This window comes from Aquarana catesbeiana, linkage group LG12 (genome assembly GCF_042186555.1).
Source record: "Aquarana catesbeiana isolate 2022-GZ linkage group LG12, ASM4218655v1, whole genome shotgun sequence".
In the NCBI taxonomy this organism is placed as follows: domain Eukaryota; kingdom Metazoa; phylum Chordata; class Amphibia; order Anura; family Ranidae; genus Aquarana; species Aquarana catesbeiana.
The window spans coordinates 210,942,069-210,956,701 of record NC_133335.1 but is presented as its reverse complement, the minus strand read 5'-3'; the positions used below and the strand labels follow the sequence as shown (position 1 = coordinate 210,956,701).

Genomic DNA, 14,633 nt, shown 5'->3' with positions numbered 1-14,633 from the left:
TTCGAGTTGCCAAGTGACAGCCAAGAAACCTTAAGGATTTAGAGATTGGACATGATTTAGAAATGCACACACCTGTCTATATATGGCCCCACAGTTAACAGTGCGTGTCAGAGCACAAACCAAGCCATGAAGTCCAAGCAATGGTTTGTAGACCTCTGAGACAGGCTTGTATCGAGGCACAGATCTGGGAAAGGGTACAGAAAAATTTCTGCAGCATTAAAGGACACAATGAGTACAGTGGCCTCCATCATCCGTAAATGAAAGAAGTTTGGAACCACCAGGCCTCTTCCTAGAGTGGGCCGCCCAGCCAAACTGAGCGATCGGGAGAGAAAGGCCTTAGCCAGGGAGGTGACCAAGAACCCTATGTTCACTCTGTCAGAGCTCCAGCATTTCTCTTTAGAGAGAAGATAACCTTTCAGAAGAACAACAATCTCTGCAGCCCTTCATCAGTCAGGCCTGTATGGTAGAGTGGTCAGAAAGAAGCCACTTCTCAGTAGAATGCACATAGCAACTCGCCTAGAGTTTACCAAAAGGTACCTGATGGACTCTCACACCATGAGAAACAAAATTCTCTGGTCTGATGAAACAAAGACTGAACTCTTTGGCCTGAATGGCAGGCGTCATGTCTGGAGGAAACCAGGCACCACTCATCACCCATCCCTACAGTGAAGCATGGTGGTGACAGCACCATTCTGTAGGGATGTTTTTCAGCAGCAGGAACTGGGAGACTAGCCAGGATCGGGGGAAAGATGAATGCAGCAATGTACAGAGGCATCCTTGATGAAAACTTGCTCCAGAGCGCTCTGGACCTCAGACTGGGGCAAAGGTTCATCTTCCAACAGGACAACAACCCTAAGCACACAGCCAAAATAACGAATGAGTGGCTACGGGACAACTCTGTGAATGTCCTTGAGTGGCCCAGCCAGAGCCCAGACTTGAACCTGATTAAACATCTCTGGAGAGATCTGAAAATGGCTGTGCACCGAAGCTCCCCATCCAACCTGATGGAGCTTGAGAGGTCCTGCAAAGAAGAATGGGAGAAACTGCCCAAAAATAGGTGTGCCAAGCTTGTAGCATCATACTCAAAAAGTCTTGAGGCTGTAATTGGTGCCAAAGGTGATTCAACAAAGTATTGAGCAGTATTGAGCATTTAATTTATTAAAAATAAAAAAGGAAGAATACTTATGTACATGGGATTTTCTTCCTTTTTTATTTTTAATAAATTTGCATAGATTTCAAACAAACGTCTTTCACATTGTCATTATAGGGTATTGTTTGTAGAATTTTGAGGAAAATAATTAATTGAATCCATTTTGGAATAAGGCTGTAACATAACAAAACATCGAAAAAGTGAAGCGCTGCAAATACTTTCCGGATGCCCTGTATACTGAAGACATAAGATATAAGCGCTACTTCTGCTTATTTTGCATTCCTCTCACCCTTTGCTGTCAAGGTGATCTAATGGCTTCAGTCCCTGACAAGTATGCAGATTAGGAGATCCACTTTCATTCCAGCTTTCCTATCTGTATGCTTGTCCTTGCTTAGCGACTCAAAAAAGTGAAGCCAAGGACAGCCAGGTACCCAGCACTTTCTTTAGAAGGTCAGCAATTGTGTATTTCTATCAGTACAGCTTCAATACAACCAAGTATAATTTCAAAGCCAAGGCAAACCTGAGTATTGTTGCTGACAATTTAAACTTTTCTGTGGGTACTAAGCAGGTAAATGGAACATAACAGCCACTGATTGTAGATAGTGTAATGTAAATAAATATAATATATATATTATTATAAACCACGTCATCGAATTCGTCTCTTACCATTTCCAAAGTTTCCACTTTCAGCCGGACATCAGGGGTGAGAGGAATCAACCTTTCCCGGCTGGGTCCCTGATGAGGAACTGTAAACAACAAACACCAGGGTGTGAGTTAATTACAGCCGCTAATGGTAATTCAGTGCAGCTTGACTTTTCCTGCTTTGCTCAACAGCTAATCATCTGATTGGAAGAGTCAATCAGCGGTTTTATGACTGAGGCTTCTAAAGGTCATCACAGGAATGGAATATATAGAGGCGGTCACGGATAACGTGATTATGTGTCCTATATGAGCTCTAATTTATAACTGCATCGTGTAAGAGCTAAAGCCTATCTACAGCTCCTTACCACCTGCCCCCCTCTGCCACACTTTAAAAAAAAATAAAGGTATACATACATTCCCCAATCCCCCCCAACAGTCTCGTTGTGCTTCCTGTGACATTGCACGTGCTTTCTCTACAGCGGGGAGCAGTCCTTTAACTTCAATTACATTTGTGTTGACTGCGCTACTCTAATTTAAATACACCACTCTCTTGAGAATCATGCATGTGCGAAAAACATTAAAAAAAATAAAAATAAATAAATAATATATATACATACACACACACACATATCGAGAGAGAGAGAGAGAGAGAGAGAGAGAGAGAGAGAGAGAGAGAGAGAGAGAGAGAGAGAGAGAGAGAGAGAGAGAGAGAGAGAGAGAGAGAGAGAGAGAGAAGAGAGAGAGAGAGAGAGAGAGAGATATCTATATCGATATCTAGATATATATACAGTATATATAGATATGCTTAAAACATAAATCTTATGCAATGGTACACAGTTTTTCTTAAATCCTTGTTCAAACAACCATATATACCCTAAATATATTACAACATGAAATCAATATATATGTTAAACAATTACATCCAAAATATCAAAACTATAATATCCAAGTTCTTGTGCAATGTGCTAATCGATACAAAGGTCTCCTTATAGACTGTCCTTTATAAACATATTATTTTTGTGCTTATAAAGTCAATCATCCGTGATTCTTTGTGATACTTCCACCACTTTAGTGACACTACCACCACCACATGGAGTGGCCACTCACCAGATGCCAGTATAAATGCGCCTTTGGTTCATTTAGAAGGGATAACCACTCCACCTGCAAAGTTTTCCTTGCTGACCCCAATGTGCTATATGTAAACCTTATCCATCCTCATAGAAAAATAGACAGCGATCATTGCGCAGTATGTAATTGCTTACTGCGCAATGATCGCTGTCTATTTTTCTAATAATAAAAATACAATTAAAATTAGAAATAAAAATAAATAAAACAATAAAAAATAATAACAGAAAAAGAAAAAAGAAATATAAATAAAAAAAAAAAAAAAAATTGAAAAAAATGAAAATGGTATTGTCACTAAAGTGGTGGAAGTATCATCTGACATACAGAGGTGGGGCTTGGCCCTTGTCAGTGGCTCTGATTGAGAGCTGTGGGAGCCAATGGCCTCGGCTCTCATGCACATCACTGGACTGAGATCACGCGCAGATATGTTTTTAGGGGGGTTTCAGGGGAAGCTTCATGCAGAAGGTTTTCTACCTTACTGCATAGAATGCACTAAGGTAAAAATAATCTTCTGCCTTTACAACCACTTTAAAGTTTACAGTGATGCATGCATTTGTATTTTTATACACACAGTATTACCAAAAGTATTGGGACACCTGCCAATTAGGACCTTCTTTTAAAAGGGATAAAAGACGAGAGTAGTGCAGAAATATTGACTGGTTCTATAGCAACTGATCTTTTGGGATCACACTGTGGCCCGTCATGTGACCAAATGCTTAGAAATTTAGTCCTGTGATCCTTGATCCTTTAAAGCAGTGGTTGTCAACTTGTGAGCTAAAAGGGGCCTTAAATGAGGCCCCTGACATCACCCAATGGCCACACATAACATTCAATATACACTATATTGCCAAAAGTATTGGGACACCTGCCTTTACACGCACATGAAATTTAATGGCATCCCAGTCTTCGTCCATAGGGTTCAATATTGAGTTGGCCCACCCTTTGCAGCTATAACAGCTTCAACTCTTCTGGGAAGGCTGTCCACAAGGTTTAGGAGTGTGTCTATGGGAATGTTTGACCATTCTTCCAGAAGTACATTTGTGAGGTCAGGCACTGATGTTGGACAAGAAGGCCTGGGTCGTAGTCTACACTCTAATTCATCTCAAAGGTGTTCTATTGGTTTGAGGTCAGGACTCTGTGCAGGCCAGTCAAGTTCCTCCACCCCAAACTCACTGATCCATGTCTTTATGCACCTTGCTTTGTGCACTGGTCCAAATCATATAGTAGAGGGGTGATTATGGTGCGGGGCTGTTTTTCAGGGGTTGGGCTTGGCCCCTTAGTTCCAGTGAAGGGAACTCTTAAGGCGTCAGCATACCAGGACAATTTGGGCAATTTCATGCTCCCAACTTTGTGGGAACAGTTTGGGAATGGACCCTTCCTGTTCCAACATGACTGCGCACCAGTGCACAAAGCAAGATCCATAAAGACATGGATGAGCGAGTTTGGGGTGGAGGAACCTGTACAGAGTCCTGACCTCAACTGGATAGAACACCTTTGGGATGAATTAGAGTGCGGACTGTGAGCCAGGCCTTCTCATCCAACATCAGTGCCTGACCTCACAAATATGCTTCTTGAAGAATGGTCAAACATTCCCATAGACACACTCCTAAACCTTGTGGACAGCCTTCCCAGAAGAGTTGAAGCTGTTATAGCTGCAAGTGGGCCAACTCAATATTGAACCCTACGGACTAATGCCCTGTACACACGGTCGGACATTCCGACAACAAAATCCTAGGATTTTTTCAGACGGATGTTGGCTCAAACTTGTCTTGCATACACACTGTCACACAAAGTTGTAGGAAAATCCGATCGTTCTGAACGCGGTGCCGTAAAACACGTACGTCGGGACTATAAACGGGGCCGTAGCCAATAGCTTTCATCTCTTTATTTATTCTGAGCATGCGTGGCACCTTGTGCGTCGGATTTGTGTATACAACATCGGAATTTCCGACAACGAATTTTGTTGTCGGAAATTTTTATAGCAAGCTCTCAAACTTTGTGTGTCGGAAATACCGATGGAAAATGTGTGATGGAGCCTACACACGGTCGGAATTTCCGACAACAAGGTCCTATCACACATTTTCCATCGGAAAATCCTATCGTGTGTACGGGGCATAAGACTGGGATGCCAATAGAGTTCATGTGCGTGTAAAGGCAGGTGTCCCAATACTTTTGGTAATATAGCGTATGTCTGGTGTTCAGCTTTAAAGCTTAATACCAGCTCTCTCCAAGAGAAAGACTTCCCGGTAGCCAATCTAGCACTTGCCTACTGCTGCCCTAACCTTTGCACGTCCCTTTCCTTCGCTGCATTAAAAAAGGCAAAGAGAAAAAGCAATCTACTTGAACACGGCATTAAATTGGAAGCACGCTGCCGCCATGGTAACCTAATCTCACTTGATGATGCAGGCGTCTGTTCATTATATGTCTTCTGTGAGATCTATTGATTACTTGAGCTACCTGGAGAATGCTCGGCCATCTCATCCCAGTTATTTCAAGCCTCTCGACTGTAAGAGGTCTGCTGGAGGGCCTTATTTTCGGAACTCTCCGACATCTCATTCAGCTGCCTTTTATCCGCCTTTTCTAAAGAGGTGCCCGCGTCTTTTGTGCGGCCCATAAAGCCTGCATTACGAGACAGGCTTTCTACGAGATGGGAGTGAAATTAAAAAGTGTGAAAATCGTGCAGAGAAGGTTACCTATCGCAGACGTGTCTGAGAGGTTTCGATCCAAGGAAGAGATTAACCGTGACTCTTTAATATATCCACTCTGACCCTGTGCAAACAAAACAGAATTCAAGCGGGAGTTAGAACCTTACGTAGGCAACTTATAAAAATCTTCTAAAAAGATTGCCAACAGTAAGGGGTACACTCTGGTCTAAACTGAAAACCACCACTGGAATGCAAATAGCGATGTCTGGAACTCACAGACCTTGCTGGAACCCACCAGTTCACCTCTGTAGCAGAATCCCCTTATAACCGCCAATCTGATGTTGGGGGAAGACTTACTTATTATGAGCTTTGTGACCATGCAGGTCAGGTAATTCTAAGTACTCTCCAAGCAGAGCTTAGAACTACATGACGGATTTAATTGATGCTTTTCGCTGTCCATACAGGCATAGGATTACCTTTCCACAAGGCTAGAAGTCTTTACATGTCCCTATGTGATAGCATTAGGCCAATCACGAGACACCAGTGCTGTCAGAGTAGGGCGGGGGGGGGAATCATACGCTATTTATATTTTACTTCCCTTAGCTGCACTAGAGGTCAGGGACCTGGCTGATTTTCCCAGCAGAACGTCAAGACTTGCTAAACACAATTACAAATTATTTAGCAGGTAAGAAGTTCACACATCTATATTACAACTGTATTTAACCACTTGCCTACCAGGCCAACTCTGACATTTCTCTCCTACATGTAAAAATCATCATTTGCTAGAAAATTACACAGAACCCCCAAATATTATATGTTTTTTAAAACAAAACAGTAAAGTTAGCATAATGTGAAAGATGATGTTACGCCGAGTAAATAGATACCTAACATGTCACATTTCAAAATTGCAGACGCTGATGAAGGATCCTCAGATCCCAAACTGTTGTAATCTTACGAGTTTTTAACTCAACTTAATGACAGGTTCTGCAGATTGGACTTTTTTGATATATAGATAGATAGATAGTTAGATCTACACACACATATTTTTATATATATATATATATATATATATATATATATATATATATACATACACACACACATATACACATACATACACACACTTGAGGTTTACACAGGCCTACCATAAAATATTATATATATAAAAAATATTTTATGGTAGGCCTGTGTAAACCTGAAGTGCATGCGTGTGTGGATAGATAGATAGATAGGAGATTTTATATATATATACACACACACATACATACATATACAGTCAGAGTCACAGACTGAGACAGTGCCTTGAAAAAGTATTCATACCTCATAAAAACGTTCCACATTTTGTCACAACCAAAAACAGATTTACAGTCAGGTCCATAAATATTGGGACATCGACACAATTCTAATCTTTTTGGCTCTATACACCACCACAATGGATTTGATATGAAACTAACAAGATGTGCTTTAACTGAAGACTTTCAGCTTTAATTTGAGGGTATTTACATCCAAATCAGGTCAACGGTGTAGGAATTACAACAGTTTTTATATGTGCCTCCCACTTTTTAAGGGACCAAAAGTAATGGGACAGATTAACAATCATCCATCAAACTTTCACTTTTTAATACTTGGTTGCAAAACCTTTGCAGTCAATTACAGCCTGGAGTCTGGAACGCATAGACATCACCAGACGCTGGGTTTCATCCCTGGTGATGGTCTGCCAGGCCTCTACTGCAACTGTCTTCAGTTCCTGCTTGTTCTTGCGGCATTTTCCCTTCAGTTTTGTCTTCAGCAAGTGAAATGCATGCTCAATCGGATTCAGGTCAGGTGATTGACTTGGCCATTGCATAACATTCCACTTCTTTCCCCTAAAAAACTCTTTGGTTGCTTTCGCAGTATGCTTCAGGTCATTGTCCATCTGCACTGTGAAGCGCCGTCCAATGAGTTCTGAAGCATTTTGCTGATTATGAGCAGATAATATTACCCGAAACACTTCAGAATTAATTCTGCTGCTTTTGTCAGCAGTCACATCATCAATAAATACAAGAGAACCAGTTCCATTGGCAGCCATACATGCCCACGCCATGACAATACCACCATCATGCTTCACTGATGAGGTGGTATGCTTTGGCTTATGAGCAGTTCATACACCTCTCTTCCCATCACTCTGGTACAAGTTGATCTTGGTCTCATCTGTCCATAGGATGTTGTTCCAGAACTGTGAAGGCTTTTTTAGATGTTGTTTGGCAAACTCTAATCTGGCCTTCCTGTTTTTGAGGCTCACCAATGGTTTACATCTTGTGGTGAACCCTCTGTATTCACTCTGGTGAAGTCTTCTCTTGATTGTTGACTTTGACACACATACACCTACCTCCTGGAGAGTGTTCTTGATCTGGCCATCTGTTGTGAAGGGTGTTTTCTTCACCAGGGTAAGAATTCTTCGGTCATCCACCACAGTTGTTTTCCGTGGTCTTCCGGGTCTTTTGGTGTTGCTGAGATCACCGGTGCGTTCTTTCTTTTTAAGGATGTTCCAAACAGTTGATTTGGCCACACCTAATGTTTTTGCCATCTCTCTGATGGGTTTGTTTTGTTTTTTCAGCCTAATGATGGCTTGCTTCACTGATTGTGACAGCTCTTTGGATCTCATATTGAGAGTTGACAGCAACAGATTCCAAATGCAAATAGCACACTTGAAATGAACTCTGGACCTTTTATCTGCTCCTCGTAAATGGGATAATGAGGGAATAACACACACCTGGCCATGGAACAGCTGAGCAGCCAATTGTCCCATTACTTTTGGTCCCTTAAAAAGTGGGGGGCACATATACAAACTGTTGTAATTCCTACATCATTCACCTGATTTGGATGTAAATTCCCTCAAATTAAAGCTGAAAGTCTACAGTTAAAGCACATCTTGTTTGTTTCATTTCAAATCCATTGTGGTGGTGTATAGAGCCAAAAAGATTAGAATTGTGTTGATGTCCCAATATTTATGGACCTGACTGTACATAGTTATATAGTCACCTGGCTGATCTTCCAGAACCTGGAAATCACTGAAGTAGACACTGCTATTCTAGTGATCTCCACTAGCTTACAGGACCCATGCCAAGCGGCTGCCCTGCTGATTACAGGAAGGTTGGCCATTTGGCACGGGCACCATTTAGAGAATGCTTTGCTTTTTCTTAAAGAATGCAAGCATTCACCTCATCCAGAGAGAACACTTTGCTTTATTGCATTCTACGAATGAATGCATTCTCCTAAAAGTTCCCGTGCCAAACAGCCGACCTCCTGTTTTTAGTATGCAGCAGGGCAGCCTCTCAGCACGGAACCCAGAAGCTATTGGCAATGACTGGCTGTGCCTACGTCAGTGATTTCCAGCGGTCTTTAAAAGTTGTTATATACAGGTAGGACATTGATGTACGTACAGGTCCACAGGCCCCAGAAGCATCTGGATTGGAAGACATCCTCAGCCTGGTGTCCCTTGGCATCTGAGCACTGTGTGTCAGTGAAGCTGAGCTTGCAAGCATGTTTCCTGACCTGATGAAGGCAATTTCCCAGCAAGCACTCTTCCTGCAAGCATTAAAAATAGAACATAGAATAGTTTTGTATATATTTTCTTGATCAGGAAGAAAGAAAAAACTATTTTATAAAAATAAAAAATGTAGGAAGGAAATTATGAATGACTGTATATGAAAGTGTTGAATGTTCATATGCAGTCAACAGGTGAAACCTGAAACACCAAGAAAACATCAACTTATCAACAACATCTAAAATTAAACCCATTATAGTTTCTTTTCTAATGAAATACATCATTATTGAAGAACTTCTATTTTGAGCTAAACTGACCAAAATAACATCAGAATTCCAGATAGACAACCCTTACTTTCAAAATGAGTTGATGCGTAACGTAAAATCTTTTTCTTGAAGTCCATTGAGGGACACAGTCATGTTATACTGCCACCTATAGGAGGCTGGGACACTGACAAACAGAAAAAGCAGTGAGTCAGCTCCTGTGTTAATCCCTCTACCAAATATGCCTCAGTTTTGTGGGAAAGCAATACACAAAAGGATTGGAAGCCAGATCCCCAGTCAGGCGACCAAAAAATGGGGGCATGTTGGTCCCCGTGGCCAGATGGCCGGTGCGCATGTGCGCGCGCGCGATCCTTTCGTGCGCGCGCCATGTGGAACCTCTGACCCTGTTACGTCACGCGCCAGCGTCCCACTGGAGCGCGGCGCAGCGTCGCAGGGTTGGGAGCTACAAATGGCAGGCTAGTCCTGCTATTTTGACGGTTGGTTTATGACTCTCATGTCTCTATACCCGAATCAGCCTGGCGCAAGCTTGAGGTCAGTACCTTCCCACCCTTTACCCAAGTCCCGTACCCCTGGGCACTAGTATCGACCATTGAACATATTATTTTTTTCTCTGCAGTTGTCCTAGGCTTAGTTGAACACGCTGTGATCTGTGTTTATTCATCGCTCACAGCCTCATTCCTTTTCTACCTACTCCATCATGGCATCTGCTTCGGTAGGACGCCCCCCATGGGTATCCATCCACGCTTACACGAGCATCAGGTACTTGCACCCCGTGTTCACCTAGTCTCCACTGTCACATCCTTCCCTTCCTGTCCCCCCTTCCCCTTTCCCCCCCCCCCTCCCCGCTTCCCTCCCCCTCCATCCTCCTCCCGTCCCCCCCCCCAACTTCCCTCCCCCCCCGTTCGTTCCCCCCTCTCGCCTTCCTATCTTTCCACCTTCCTCCTTCCTTCCCTGTCCTCAGCCCTATCCCCCTCCATTTTCTTGCTTTTTGTTCCTTATCCTTCCTTTCTCACTTTTCCACTTTCACACTTCATGCACCACTTTGCCCTTTGGCCTTTTATCACCTATTTTCACCTTTTTGGTCACACATCCAATCCCTTTATCCTTGTACACCTAAGGTTTACTTCATGTTAATTTCATATTCCCCACTAGCCACTTCCCTCTTCATTACTTTCTAGTATCACCCCCATCATTTTTTCCATTCACCCCTGTGCGTGGTAATTTAGGCTACCTTACCACCTGATATTATGTAATTTATGCGTATTACCTCCGTCATTTTGTTGGCTCCCCCAGGTCGCCGTGGGAGATCATCTTTGGGCGGTGGGGCCGCGCACCTGGGACCTATTGGGACCTGGGTAAGCAGACTCACTCCCCTTCCCCCCAGAACTTTGCATTACCTTTTTGTGAATATTGATGCTAGATTATAATTATATTGATTATGTATTTTGGTAAATTTACTGTATATCTTCTAATTGCTAGGTTGAGACTGTTTTGTCCAAAATCATCTCCAGATTCCCTCCTGACGAAGCGGTTTATGTCCGCGAAACTAGTCGAGGATATGATATCTGAGTTTTTGTGTTGTACTGTATACCAATGATCCGACTGGTGATATATCTGTACTTTTATTATGTTTTATTGCATTACTATTGCTGTGTCTTCTGCATCAATAAAAATAATTTTAATTGTTATCACTGCCTTTATATACCTTATATTATTACCTCTGTTTATCGTACCGTAATAGTCCAACATGCCCCCATTTTTTGGTCGCCTGACTGGGGATCTGGCTTCCAATCCTTTTGATTATTCATTTCTGGATGATGGTACATTTATATATTATTGTTACCTTAATTACCTACCATAGAGGCCAATCCATTAGTCGTATACATTGGGTGGATAACACACCCGGCAACCATGTCGAGTGGGATACTGGGGTGGGCTGTTACAGTGGATGGGTCATTTTTTGCCCTCCACCCTGCAGACCCCAGCTGTCCCACCCTTCATTTTTAAGTTACCCCCACTGACACATACAGTTTGTGTCTTTCTGGGGGGGCCTCTTTTTACATGCAAGTTTATCCTTTGATATTACCACTATGGCCAATGGCCAGCCCCGTTGCAACCCTCCGAGACAGACGCCCATTAGGTCGGCCAGACACGTTTACTTGGCTACCCGCCTTTTTATCCACATGTTTTTACCCACTCATGTGGCTCTGTCTTTGGCCCTCCTTACTTATATGCAATTCATGCAGTTAGGTGTGTATGGGTTTATGCCTTGGAGGAGTTACTGCATCGGTCTCTAGGGTATTCATCAATCCCTAGTTCACCCATTCAAGTTTTTCAAACTTCTTCTATCATTCAATAATTCCTTGTTTTATTATGCTCTAACTTTCTTATTGTTGCTTTTTACCAACTTTGTATTGGGACTCTGCTTTCCCATTTCCTGGCCCCGCCCAGGGTGTCGGCGCGGGCCCCTCCTCCCTACCCTCCCGCGGCGGCCTGGTGAGGTCCCTGGTGGGGGGATTGGTCTCAGACACGGGACCGCTCCCTCCTCTTGCACAGCTTTTGGTGGGGACGTTGTCCCCGTGGCCAGATGGCCGGTGCGCATGTGCGCGCGCGCGATCCTTTCGTGCGCGCGCCATGTGGAACCTCTGACCCTGTGACGTCACGCGCCAGCGTCCCACTGGAGCGCGGCGCAGCGTCGCAGGGTTGGGAGCTACAAATGGCAGGCTAGTCCTGCTATTTTGACGGTTGGTTTATGACTCTCATGTCTCTATACCCGAATCAGCCTGGCGCAAGCTTGAGGTCAGTACCTTCCCACCCTTTACCCAAGTCCCGTACCCCTGGGCACTAGTATCGACCATTGAACATATTATTTTTTTCTCTGCAGTTGTCCTAGGCTTAGTTGAACACGCTGTGATCTGTGTTTATTCATCGCTCACAGCCTCATTCCTTTTCTACCTACTCCATCATGGCATCTGCTTCGGTAGGACGCCCCCCATGGGTATCCATCCACGCTTACACGAGCATCAGGTACTTGCACCCCGTGTTCACCTAGTCTCCACTGTCACATCCTTCCCTTCCTGTCCCCCCTTCCCCTTCCCCCCCCCCCCTCCCCGCTTCCCTCCCCCTCCATCCTCCTCCCGTTCCCCCCCCCAACTTCCCTCCCCCCCCGTTCGTTCCCCCCTCTCGCCTTCCTATCTTTCCACCTTCCTCCTTCCTTCCCTGTCCTCAGCCCTATCCCCCTCCATTTTCTTGCTTTTTGTTCCTTATCCTTCCTTTCTCACTTTTCCACTTTCACACTTCATGCACCACTTTGCCCTTTGGCCTTTTATCACCTATTTTCACCTTTTTGGTCACACATCCAATCCCTTTATCCTTGTACACCTAAGGTTTACTTCATGTTAATTTCATATTCCCCACTAGCCACTTCCCTCTTCATTACTTTCTAGTATCACCCCCATCATTTTTTCCATTCACCCCTGTGCGTGGTAATTTAGGCTACCTTACCACCTGATATTATGTAATTTATGCGTATTACCTCCGTCATTTTGTTGGCTCCCCCAGGTCGCCGTGGGAGATCATCTTTGGGCGGTGGGGCCGCGCACCTGGGACCTATTGGGACCTGGGTAAGCAGACTCACTCCCCTTCCCCCCAGAACTTTGCATTACCTTTTTGTGAATATTGATGCTAGATTATAATTATATTGATTATGTATTTTGGTAAATTTACTGTATATCTTCTAATTGCTAGGTTGAGACTGTTTTGTCCAAAATCATCTCCAGATTCCCTCCTGACGAAGCGGTTTATGTCCGCGAAACTAGTCGAGGATATGATATCTGAGTTTTTGTGTTGTACTGTATACCAATGATCCGACTGGTGATATATCTGTACTTTTATTATGTTTTATTGCATTACTATTGCTGTGTCTTCTGCATCAATAAAAATAATTTTAATTGTTATCACTGCCTTTATATACCTTATATTATTACCTCTGTTTATCGTACCGTAATAGTCCAACATGCCCCCATTTTTTGGTCGCCTGACTGGGGATCTGGCTTCCAATCCTTTTGATTATTCATTTCTGGATGATGGTACATTTATATATTATTGTTACCTTAATTACCTACCATAGAGGCCAATCCATTAGTGGGAAAGCAATACACATATTTAGAGAACATGAGACCTATGTCCCTCCATTGACTTCCAAAAAGATAATTTTACAGTAACTACAAACTTTTGTTTTCCTTAAAGTGGATGTAAACCCTCACATATACCCAGTGAAGTGAACAGCCTCAGATGATACACAGGGATGAAACAAATCTCCCAACATAAAGTTTTATATGTAAATCTGCAGTCTTCATCTTTATATACTGTTTAGAAAGTGCACAGTGTTAGAATTGTTTCTTCCTGATTTACCTGTGGGTGTGGATGCTTGCCATACACTATGAGACAGCTGATTGGAGGAAAAGCACACACCCCCCTCCACACAGGCATAGACTTATAGAGCTGTGCTGTGAATAGTCCAGCTCTCTTCTAATCTATTTATAGCACTCACCCTGACACAAAATTCAGCCTGGTTTTATCTCAGTTGTCAGATAACTTGCTGAACAGAACAGAAGAACGGAGCAGGAGAAAGCCACGGGACTTAGTGCTTTGAAGAGAGATCAGGAAAAACTGAAGATATGTGCCCAGCTCAAAGTTCATGAATGGGGTTTACATCCACTTTAACATGCATTGGAGAAAACAGGAATTCTATTGCAGTCAGGACTTTCAAAAGCAGTCTAACTGAAAAGTGGGTAACAGCCACTGATAGGACCAATAAAGTGTAGTGAATGTTTGCAAGAACCATCTCCCACATGATGGATAGGTGAAGAGTAACCCTCTGCAAGGCAGAGGCAGTGCAACAAGCAAGGGGAGGAGGACAGAAGATTAACCTGTTGTTCCAAAGCAGCACAAAGAAAACCACTGCCAAGAGGAAATTCCTTACTAAAGGAGCAATGGGCCTCTGCCATTGAGAAATGGAGGGCTAACAAAATTGATGAGGTCAACAGAAGAAAGCAATCTGCAGAGCACAGACCCAGGAAAAGAAAACCCATAGAGCGAAGTACTTGTACTCTTAGCTCTAGCAGCAGGGAAAAAGATTTCATGATGAGGAAAAGGCTGCCTGGCCAGACAATCAATCCTGTAGCAAGATGGCAAAGTTGTGAGAGCCCTCACAACATCCCAAAGGATAGGCAAAGAACCCCAAGACTCATGAGAAGCAC

General features: G+C 43.3%; 1 protein-coding gene across 4 annotated transcripts in view; it reads right to left on the bottom strand.

The window, feature by feature from the left end:
* The window catches only part of STXBP4 (syntaxin binding protein 4), a 259,435-nt gene that overhangs the window by 199,881 nt on the left and 44,921 nt on the right, over window positions 1–14,633 (bottom strand). For all 4 annotated transcript variants that reach the window (XM_073606628.1, XM_073606627.1, XM_073606626.1 and 1 more), the window contains exons 5-7: window positions 8,985–9,129; window positions 5,611–5,686; window positions 1,817–1,896 (exon numbers count right to left, since the gene is read on the bottom strand). In XM_073606628.1, coding sequence (XP_073462729.1) covers window positions 1,817–1,896; window positions 5,611–5,686; window positions 8,985–9,129 — 301 coding nt within the window. The remainder of the gene's footprint in view (window positions 1–1,816; window positions 1,897–5,610; window positions 5,687–8,984; window positions 9,130–14,633) is intronic.